Consider the following 11981-nt stretch of genomic DNA (forward strand, 5'->3'; position numbering starts at 1 on the left):
GCAATGATCGGTCTGCGTTTTGTGGTACCCTTCGTCTGTCATGAAGGAGTCGAACTTCCGGTACCATTGCCGGGGAGCCTGCTTCAGACCGTAGAGGCTCTTCTTCAACCGGCATACCAGGTGCTCCTTTCCTTTCTTCTCGAATCCTTCCGGTTGCTGCATGTAGATCTCTTCTTCGAGGTCACCGTGAAGGAATGCCGTCTTCACGTCCATCTGTTCTACCTCGAGGTCCATGCTTGCCGCTATGCTCAGCACCGTCCGGATGGAGGTCATCTTCACTACCGGGGCAAATATCTCGTCGAAGTCGACGCCCTTCTTCTGCTGGAACCCCTTCACCACGATCCTGGCTTTGTATCTCGGGGGGTTTCCGGCATCTCCCGGTTTCAGCTTGAACACCCACTTGTTTCGAAGTGCCCGTTTTCCTTTCGGCAACTCCACAAGTTCATATGTGTGGTTCTCATGCAGGGAATCCATCTCCTCCTGCATGGCACTTAACCACCTGCGGCTCTGGGTGTCATGCTTCGCTTCTTCAAAGCTCTCCGGCTCCCCCTCGTCGGTTAGCAGCACGTGCTCTGGTTCCGGAAATCTCCGGGGGGCCCTTCTCTCTCTTAGAGGATATCTCCGTTCCGGAGCTTCGGTAACCGGTTCTTCCGATTCTTCTTCATCCGAATCCATTTCGGGATCGGGGCCGGTTCCGGTATCATTTTCATCTTCTTCGGCCGGTTCTGTTTCTTCACCGTCTTCGGCCGGATCCTCGAGTGCTAACCGGTCTCTTGCCGGTCGGGACTGCTCCTTGTAGAGTTGATCCTCACCGGTCGACTTGGAGCTCTTCATCTTCTTCTCCGACTCCCAGTCGGCGAGTGTCTTGTCCTCCATGAAGATGATATCTCGACTCCTGAATATCTTCTTGTCGATCGGGTCCCATACTCGGTAGCCGAACTCGTCGTTGCCGTAACCGAGGAATATGCATGGCCGGGTCTTTGGGTCTAGCTTTCCTCTCCGGTCCTTTGCCACATGCACGTATGCGAGACACCCGAACACCTTCAGGTGCCGGTAGGACACTTCCTTACCGGTCCACACTCTCTGCGGCGTGTCTCCATCCAAAGGTACTGAGGGTGATCTGTTTATCACGTATGTCGCCGTCGACATTGCCTCAGCCCAAAACCCCTTGGGTAATTTCGCATGCGCCAGCATACTCCGGACCCTCTCCATTATGGTCCGGTTCATCCTCTCGGCCAGCCCGTTCAGTTCCGGCGTCTTCGGCACAGTAAACTCGAGCCGGATTCCCATCGAACGGCAATACTCCTCAAATTGCCCTCGGTATTCTCCTCCGTTATCCGCTCGTATCGCTTTCAGCTTCTTGCCGGATTCCCTTTCCACTCTCGCGTGGAGTTCTCTGAAGACGGACAATACTTGGTCCTTTGTCTTCAACGATGCCGTCCACAGCTTCCGGCTGTGATCATCTATGAATGTTACGAAGTACTGGGCTCCGCCATGTGACTTCGTTTCTACCTGACACACATCAGTGTGCACCAGCTCCAATGGTGCGCTACGTCTCGTCGGTGGCCTTGAGTGGAAGGAGGTCCGGTTTTGCTTACCGGCCAGACAGTCGGTGCACTTCTCCAGGTGCACATGCTTCACTGGAATAAGGTTGTCTTCTGCAAGCCTCTTCATCCCCTTCTCACTCATGTGGCACAGTCTCTTGTGCCACAGCTCATCGGCAGTGTCGGCTGCCACGTTCAACTCCTCCGGACATAGCCGGGAATTCATCAGGTACAGTGTGTTGACCTTCCGGGCCCGAGCCACTATCAGGCTCCCTTTGCTGAACTTCATGACACCGTTCCGGATGCTACCCGTGTAGCCTTCATCGTCTAGCCTCCCGGCCGAAATCAGGTTCAATCGAACCTCCGGAACGTGTCGAACATCCTTCAGCAGCATCTTGCATCCGGTTGATGTCATCAGCCACACGTCTCCTATGCCGGCAATCCGGCATGTACCTTCATTTCCCATCCGGACACAGCCGTGCTCACCGGCTATGTAGGATGAGAAGTATTTCTTCTCCGGGGTCAGGTGGAACGACGCTCCGGAATCGACCACCCAGGTCATCTCTTCACCGGCAAGGTTTAGCTCCCTCTCTTCGGTAATGAGCATTATCTCTTCTTCACTTGCCGCGAGTGCCGTCGTTCCTTTCCGGTCCTGCCCTCGCCGATCCGGACCTCTCCGGTCCGTGGCTCCCCGGTATGCACCGTTTCTCTCCGGTGACTTCTTCGAATCGGTGTCGTCGGCTCCGTTGTCTTTTCGGTAATGCCGACAATTCTTCCGGAAGTGCCCCGGCTTCCCACAGTGGAAGCATGTGGGCCTTCCTCTTGACTGCGACCGGGTCCCCGACTTCTCCCGTCTTTGCGGACTCCGGTTCCATTGTCTTCCCCGATCCGATTCGGTAAGCAGCGCTTTCGGGTTGGAGGCCGGTTCTTTATCTCTCCGACGCGCTTCTTCGTTCAAAATACTTGTCTTTACCGTTTGTAGAGACAAGTTATCTTCGGTGCAGGAGGTGCTGAGAGTCACCACCAAGTTCTCCCAGCTTTCCGGCAATGTACACATCAAGATGATGGCTTGCATTGCATCCTCCAATGGGAACTTGATTGCCGCAAGCTGGTTCACGAATCCCATGAACGTGCTTACGTGTTCCACCATGCTCTCGCCGTCCCGGTACTTGAGGTTCACTATCTTCCTCATCAGGGAGGTCCGGTTCAACGCATTCTTCCTCTCGTAGAGGCCCGACAGCTTCCGCCACATCTCGTATGCGTTGGTGTCGTTCGCCACATGTTGTAGAACGCTCACGTCGACGTATTGCCGAATGGTTGCAACGGCTTTCCGGTTCAGAAGCCTCCATTCCGTCTCAAGTACCCCCTTCGGTATTTCCGACCTGTCAATCGGTTCGTACAGGTCCCGAACAATCAGAAGATCCTCCATCTTGATCTTCCAGTCGGCGTAGTTCTGCGCATTCAGTACCATCATCCCCGGCTGCCCGCTGCTGCCGCCTTCCATTTTCTGCACTGCCGTCGCTCTGATACCACTTTGTTGAGAATCTACGCTCCGATTCGCCTTCACCGTTCGGCCACAACCGAGAAATCACGAATTAATGCAGCAGAAAATAGGAAACACAGAGAAAGACACGATAACACCGTGATTAACGTGGAAAACCCTAAATGGGAAAAACCACGGGAGTACAAGACTCCAAACCAACACTATACAGAGAAGTATACAATGGCGAGCTGCAAGGCGACGACCTTGAGCTCGCTGTCCTCGCCACAGACGGCGGTAATACACAGAGGCAACGACCTCCTCGTTTCTCTCTCTCTCTCTCTCTCTCTCGGCTGCTCTCTCTTCACTCCTCTTGAGTGGAAAAACAGAAAATGAGCAGCAAACTTTTCAGCTACATAAAACTGTTTGCCCTAAGTCATATTTATACACATATGACTTTTAGGCTATTTACAAATATAGCCACAAGGGCCCTTGGCAAACATATTCACAAATATGTCCCCGCATCCGGATCTCTCTCCGGGTACATACATCATCCGGCTCTGTAGCCGGGTCTTCATCATCCGGCTCCGTAGCCGGGTCTTCGTCATCCGGCTCCGTAGCCGGGTCTTCATCATCCGGCTCCGTAGCCGGGTCTTCATCATCCGGTTCCGTAGCCGGGGTCTACATCATCCGGTTCCGTAGCCGGGGTCTACATCATCCGGCTCCGTAGCCGGGTACTCTTCATCCGGCTTCATGCCGGGTACTCTTCATCCTCCGGTTCCGTAACCGCAACCGGGCTTGCCGTCATTCATCTCCGGACATCCCATCCGGAGGGACCGTAAATCCCAACACCATATTGAGCCATAGTTGAACTTTATTATGCCTACATTAACTTATCAACATGTCTAAACTTGCATGATTTCTAATGATCTCCACTCGTAGATCTATCATGTATTTTTATATTTGCAAATTCTCATCAAGTTGAGGAACATGTGATACTAGTGCATCCAATTTTTGTAGAGAGGGTGTATTTGCTTCGTTTTAAGAAGATTCTACAAGTGGAATGCGCAATCCTTCCACTTGTGAACGCGAACGTGTTACTATGTAAGACGTTCTCGGACACCTACAAGAAGAAGGTAGCCGCAACAAAGATATACTTGATCCGGCGTCTCTACAACCTTCGAATGAAAGAGTCCGATTTGGTTCAAGCTGACATCAATGAATATGAAAGCTTAAACTCCCAGATTTCAGCTCAAGGACGACGATAGAAGATGAGCTAAAAGCTATGTTATTAATGAGTAGTCTCCCCCCTTCACGGGAAACGTTCATCACAACTGTGTGCAACATGTTGCCTGCCGCCGTTAAGTACTCCGAAGTCACGAGCTCCATCTTGATTGAAGCAGCTAGGAGGAAATTGCTTGTACATGATTTAGCCAACAATGCCTACGTAGTACAAGGTTCGGCCGACCGACCAAACAGTTGAGGGAGAAATTCTTCCCGACCGTTAACAAATTCACGAAGCCAGAGAAAGTATCGGGATAATTGAAGCTGCAACTATTGCAAGAAACCTGGACATATCAAGGCTGATTGTCACACCCTCACAACCAAGAATGATAAAGCTCATCGAGCTGATCAAAAGAGTGGCCGACATGAGGAGGTCAACTACATCGGCTCATCAACTGAAGTGTTGATAGACGACTTGAACATCCTATTCATAGAGAACTCAATTGAATCGGAAGTTCTTCTTACGATTGAGGAATTGAGCACATGGATCTTGGATTTGGGTGCATCCTACAACTTGACCCTCATTGATCCCAATTTCAGCAATATTCCACCCGACATTCCGACTTAGTCCAAGTCGGAAATTCACAACACTATGCTATAATTGGAATCGGCATTGTAGAGCTCAACCTTCAAGGTGGCTTTACACTAGTACTACATAATGTCTGACACGTACTCGAGTTCTCGAGACCGCTAAGTTTGGTTGGAAAACTTGACGAAGATGACATCCATGCCGACGTCTCATCATGAGGGTGGACACTCCACAGGGGGAACCTCCTGCTTGCTCGAGGTTTGAAAGTACACTTCTTGTACCCGCTATACGTCACACTTAAACAGGGTGACTTGTTTCTAGTCGAGATCCCGGTGTCATCACTATGGCATAGACGATTAGAACACCTCAACAAGGCCGACATAATGCACTTATCTAGAGCCAGATACATCCCCAAACTCTCCTTCTTCGACCATCAATTTTACGGGCATTGCCAATACGAAAAGCAAGTTGTAGCCTCGCACTCTACATTAGCACCAAGAGAATCGAGTCCACTTGATTTGGTCCATTCAGATGTTTGTGGTCCAATGCCACACGGTGCCTCCTACTTCGTCAGCTTTATTGATGACTCAACTCGAAAGGTGTTGGCATATCCGGTCAGAACCAAAGATCAAGTGTTCTCGAGCTTTTCCGAATGGCTTACCATGGTGGAGAACCAGTTTGATTGGAAGCTGAAATGCTTATGGTCTGATAATGGAGGAGAGTACAAATTAAAGGAATTCGTTAGATTTTGCCAGCAACATGACATTCGACGTGAATACATGGCACCACATAGTCCGGAGTAGAATGGAATTGCCAAATGAATGAATCAGACAATTCAAGAAGGAATCGTTGCTATGCTCCAACGCGTCGGACTGTCGGAAGGCTTCTAGGCAGAGGCCCTACTTACGACAGTACACATAATCAATATGTCGTCAAGTAGGCCTCTTGGACTTCAAATACCCCAGGAATTATGGATCGATAGAAAAGCCGAATTACTACAACTTGAGGATTTTTAGATGTGAGGCATACGACCTCATATAGAAAGATGATCGTTGAAAACTTGAATCGAGGTCTAGGGAATGTATTTTTCTTGGCTATGGACCATATGACGAAATCAAATACCAACTTTGGGACTCAAAGAATAGATAGATCGTCCGAAGTTCAGACACTGTCTTTAATGAGTCGGTTATGCATAAGATGGCCGAAAAGCCTATTGAAGTCCAAATGGTAACTTTCTCGGAAGTGTTGGTCCTTCATGACAGCCCAACCCATAACACGAGGTCAGCTTCACGGGTTTCCGAATCCTCTAGCACCGAATCGGCTTGAGCCAATTTGGCACAACTGAATGCTTCGGCTCCCAACCACCCGATTTAGACACCCGATCCTGCTAGCTTAGCCTTACCACACAAATCAGAACGACTATCGCAACCTCTAGAGAGGTACTCTCTTGGAATCTTCTTCACGGATGCGCGAGCCAACGTCATATGAAGAAGCATCAGAAAGTGTAAAAAGATAAGTGTGCGAAAGACAAAAAGTACACACAATCGGTTATTCGGAAACTCGATAGTTAGGAAAACACAGAGAATGGATACACAGTGAGAGAGAGACTGAGAGGGCAGACAACAACAATCTTCAATTAGCAAAATGTTCTCTGTGTATACATACAATGTGCTTGGTGAGCACTTTTTATACAAGCCTTGGCGAGTGGGTTGACACAAGTACTAACAAGTACTTGAATTCTCATTATTGTCACTAACAACCTATAATATTCCTATTTACTAAAAATAGGAATATAGGTTCCTAACTGCCCATCGGATTCCATCTGACTTGCCCATCTGATTCAACCTAGCAACCAATTCGGCTTTCGCTTATTCAGCCGATTTGGGCTTAGCCAATCAGTCTCCAATTGATCCGGCTCTCGTCTTCGTCAGCTTCGACCCAAGTTGAGCTTGCTCACTCAACACTCCCCCTCAAGCTCAACTTGAGGTCTCGTTATGTCATCTCCAATTGGTTCATCATTCCAACTTCTCCTAGTATGTCGACGTCTCGGTCGTGCTCCTTTTCCAGTCCGATCCTACATCCCATGACCCCTTTGGTCTAACGCTTCTCGACCCCTCCAGTTTTGCGCTCCTCGACCTACTCGGTTGGCTTGTCTACTACTAAGGCCCTTGTCAGCTCCCTCGTTGTTGCGGTATTGGCGCTCCTCGACTTGTTGGCTCCTTCGTATCGACGTCGGCTTCGACTGCCTCCTTTGTATTGACGGAGCCGTCGACGTTGTACAAGACCTTCAACACCCACTTGCATCCGATCGGCTTCACACACTTGGGGGCGTCAACCAGGTCCCAAGTCTCGTTCTCTGCTAATGCTCACAACTCTTCCTCCATGGCGACACACCAATTCGCGTCATTTCTTGCCTTTGCATAGCTCTTTGGCTCACGCACTTCCGCCACCTTCACCATATATGCATAATGATGCGCCATATACTCATTATACCTGTACCGAATTACGGGGTTCTTTTGGCGGGTGGATCGGCACAACTTCTAGTTCACCGATTTTATGGCCCTCTAGGCTTACTCCGACCTTAGGATTCTGGGCTTTACATGTGTTCAACACTTGGTTACCTCATGGCAAGAAGCACTCTTGTTATGTGTATGGAAACCATCATCTAGTAGAGAGCATTGTAATTATTTGCAAAAAGAGTTGCTTGTGTCTTCTCGATTATTATGTTGGCCAAGAAAGGAGAGATTGCGCTCTCAATTTAATCGTTTGTTTTGTTTGGGGGCCAAAGAGGTGGGAGATATAGTTGAGGCTCCATCTCAAAGAATTTTGGAGTTTGCTGAAGCGCGACAATTATTACGCATTCCACCTAATTATGGGTTTATTTGGCAACAACTACAAAATATTGCATTGATGCAAGGTCCCGTACCTCTACAAACAGGAGAACAACCGTGCTTGATTGGTGTTTGAAGGCTCAAACGTCATTGTTACAAGTGACTACTAATCTTTTGTATCATTGCTCTGTTGAGTCTCTTGGATGGTTATCATCTAAGCTCGAAGAAGAATGGAGATTACACAAATCTGATCATGGGTGGTGGTAGATCTTACAACGTAGTTGACATTCTAAATTGCCACTCATAGCAAAGGTCTTCATTTGGAGAGTTTTGATTGGAGGATTTCCTTTGGGATTAGCTCTAACGCGTCGTGGATTAGCAACGGGTAATTGTTTCTTTTGCACTGTTCAAATGGAAGATAATACTCATCGATTTATACAATATCCGATTGCTTGTCAGATTTGGAGTTACATTTCTCAAATTTGGCAAGTTTTATCACGGTGTTATTTGACACCTAGACAGTGGGGGTGTTTGCACAATTTACACAGGTTGACCCAAAATCAGAGATGGAGATTGTTTTTCTATTTTTGAGATATTGGGGATTGCGTCATAATTGGAATATGCGCAAGCAACGCTTTTGTATTCGATGGTAGACATGGAGTGAAAGCATATCTACGAAAGTTGAAGGGAGTACTAATGTGGCAATTTTCTTTATTGGAGGAAGTGGAAATCCTTTCTTCGGTGGAATGTTCGTCTTGCCTATTGGCAATTCAACATGTTCCATTATCCATGTAGTGTAGTGTAGTTAGAGGGTGACCCATACTTCATGGTCACACCCATTGTAAGTAGTGTTTTTTACACACACTTATTAATATAATTGTGTGTTTTCACCAAAGAGAGAGAGAGAGAGAGAGAGATCTGAATGGAAGGAGGGGGTTCCTTGGGGTCATGGATGGTGGACATATATGTATGTATGTATATGGATTTGGATGGTTATAGTCTATAGAGGGTTCCGATTATAATACACACAAGTCTATTTTCGTAAATTCCCCAAACTCCTCCTTGTATATAATAACCACCGAGAGAAAACAACAGGAAACAAACACAGACCGGAAAACAAGAAGGCACCAGAGAGAGCTATGGCGGCTTCCATCTCTTCTTCGATTTGCAGGAAGGTGTTGAATTTGTCTTCCAAAAAGGTTCTTCCAGGTAATCCTTTTTTCTATAGTCTCTGCTAAAAATTATAGGTCTTCTGCCGTGTAAAACCCTAAATATGCCTTTGCGTTTCTATGGGCAAAACCAAAATTCAACGTTAACCTGCAAAAACGTTTTATATGGTCATCATCGCACTTTCCGCCTTTAAAGTTTCTAGGATTTTTTTCTGCATATAAAAAAGCCTAATATGTGGCTTACAATGCTTTTTTTCAATGCTGCTGTTTTTGCGTTTTACGGAACAGTGGATCTCTAAATCTTAAGCCTAGCATCTGAGAACGTAATTTTGTTGCGTTTCTGCGAAAAACATTTGAAGGATCTTTGCCGACGAAAATGTTTGCATCGTTTGTTTTATGTCTTTGATGTGGATTTGGTAGATAACCCTGCATTAAATTCTTTGAAATTCTAGGATTTCTTAAGATTTAAAGGATATCTGATTAGAGAAATTATCTTTTGTTATTTTGGGTCTCTCAGCTGATAGTTACTGTTAAGGATTTGCTCGCGGTTTCTGTGCACTACGTTGGTTTGTCGTGTTTTTGTACTATTCACGATGGATGTGAAATAGTGTTTTGTTTTTTCGAAGGTTTTCCAGAGATTCAATGGATGTGAAGTATTGTTCTTCCTTCCTAGGTTTTCTAAGAGATTCTCAATGAATATTAAATATTTTTTTGACCCATAAAAATGTTTCTCAGATATTCCAATAGTGATATTATTGTTTGATCCTAATTGTGAAATTTCCCTTTGATCAGTTTAGGTTTTCTGATAGGCTTAATGGATGTGAAATCTAGAGTCTCTCAGAGTTTCTCAGTGGGTGTGGAATGGTGTTTATGCATGTCAAAATAATTTCTGGTTGTTCTTTCTCCAGTTTCTGTATGCATGTGAAAATTCGTTTGTGCTTTCTATGGTTTCTGTGATTGAATTCATGTTGCATTTTGTTTAGTTTTTTCTGATGTCCAGTTTTGGTTGTAAATTTTTAGAGTTTCTATGACATTCAATATATGTGAAATTTTGTTTAGATTTTTTTGGGGTTTCTCTGATTGAATCCATGTTACAGTTTATATACGTTTTTCAGGGTTTTTTGATTGAATCCATATTGCATTTTGTTATGGTTTTTCAGGTGTTCAATTGTGGTGGTAAATTTTTAGAGGTTCTTTGGAGATTCAATGCATGTATTTTGCTTGCACATTCTTTAGGGTTTCTATGATTGAATCCCTGTTGTATGTTCGTAGGGTTTGTATGATGATTGAATCCATGTTGTCTCTTTGTTTAGGTTTGATGTTTACTTTTGGTTGTAAATTTTTAGAGTTTCTATCGAGAATCAATGCATGTGAAATTTTGTTTGGATTTTTTCAGGATTTCTCTGATTGAGTCCATGTTTAGGGTTTTTGAGGAGTTCTGTAAAGATCCAATGCTTGTAATTTTTTTCCCAACATTCTTTAGGTGTTCTCTGATTGAATCCATTTTGGATTTTGTCTAGGGTTTCTATTGTGATTATAAATTTAGTTTCAACCTTTTTATGGATTCCTCTGCTCTCTACTATGCATGTAAAGATATCTTGTATAAGGTTTCCTGGATTTATAAGGTTTAGTTGTCCTTTCATTCTGAATTTTTTGGAGATTCTCATTTTTTCAGGATTTCTCTGATTGAGCCCATGTATAGGGTTTTTGAGGAGTTCTATAAAGATCCAATGCTTGTAATTTTTTTTCCCAACATTCTTAAGGGGTTCTCTGATTGAATCCATTTTGGATTTTGTCTAGGGTTTCTATTGTGATTATATTTTGTTTCAACCTTTTTATGGATTCCTCTGCTCTTTACTATGCATGTAAAGATATCTTGTATAAGGTTTTCTGGATTAATAACGTTTAGCTGTCCTTCCATTCTGAATTTTTCAGAGATTCTCAAGAACATGTAAAATTTAGAATCTGTGAGCAACTCTTAGCAACTGTCTGTGATTTTTCCAGGGTTTCTCAGTGATTTCCAAAAATTTTGTTTGCAACTTGTTAGGGTTGTCTCTATCCAATGAATTCAGAAAATTTGGTTGTAAGCTAAAAGTGTGGCTAGAAAATGAAGGTGTGTTTCTATGCTGCAGGGCCGAGGCCATTTCACACTACAGGTACGAAGCAAATGGGTGGTGGTGGTGGTGGCCATGCTGGCCACGACAACTATGACGATTATCTTCATGCTGAGCACATGTATAATTTGCCCGCGATGAAGAACCGGACACTCAAAATGGGATTGGCAGTCTTTGCTGTTGTTGGGATTGGAACGGGTGTGCCCATTGTGGCGGTTATTTTCCAACAGAAGAAAGCTAAGATCATGTGAAAATGGCAATTTTGCATAGATCGCTAATCAGACCCCGTTCGTATTGATGAATGATGGTATTTTTATGATTTTGGTTCTTGATGAATACTGTATGCCAGGGGGAATAAATAGCAATGGTTTTTAAGTCGTGAAAAAACAAATGACCATTAATTGATGCCCATGTGTTTGATGTGCAAGTCCACCTGAGTCTTGATTAAATGATGAAGAAGAGAAAAGCATGTATTCCTTTCCAATAAGAAGAATTAATTTGGTGATACATTCAATACCAATTTATGATGACTGCTGTAGTCTTGATTTATTTGGAAAGAAGAGTTTCTATAATTTTTAATAAGAAGAAAAGAGCTAATGATGCCAAATGATGATAATGTTTAAACACAAATGATATTAATATGATGATGTTTGAGTCAAAAGGACCCTATTGGGCCAAAATTTAAGAGTTTGAAAATAAGCAATAGAATTAGAATTTTTTATCCTCCATAAAGAGGCCAATTTTGACCTATGGGACCAGAGTATACATATGTTCTTGATATGTGTCTCCTTCCTAAGAAGGGGTATTCATACATTGAAGCACAAAGTCTCTATGTGTGAATAAAGCATACACATATGAGTTCAACTTTCTTGGTGGTGTCTTAAGTATGGCACTATCTTAAGTTATCACTCCCTCTTAGTATGTCAGCATATCTTGAACGAATTGCACTATATGTCGAGCATGTGAAGGGCAAGTGACAATCATCCTCTACCATACCTTCATTGCATACTTTGCATGTCTTCAAGTCCGT

At 44.6% G+C, this 11981-nt stretch overlaps 1 protein-coding gene across 1 annotated transcript; it reads left to right on the plus strand.

Annotated features, from left to right (window-relative positions):
* Positions 1–8758: 8758 nt before the first annotated feature.
* LOC147861050 (TonB-dependent heme receptor A) lies at positions 8759–11456 on the plus strand. The gene is made up of 2 exons (XM_087323940.1): positions 8759–8877; positions 10970–11456. The coding sequence occupies exons 1-2, from the start codon at positions 8808–8810 to the stop codon at positions 11200–11202; spliced, it is 303 nt and encodes a 100-aa protein (XP_087180066.1). The 5' UTR covers positions 8759–8807; the 3' UTR covers positions 11203–11456.
* Positions 11457–11981: the final 525 nt, after the last annotated feature.

The sequence above is a fragment of the Azolla caroliniana genome, unplaced genomic scaffold (genome assembly GCF_043228905.1).
Source record: "Azolla caroliniana isolate FFs.n. ecotype wild unplaced genomic scaffold, voAzoCaro1.0.p SCAF_8, whole genome shotgun sequence".
NCBI lineage: Eukaryota > Viridiplantae > Streptophyta > Polypodiopsida > Salviniales > Salviniaceae > Azolla > Azolla caroliniana.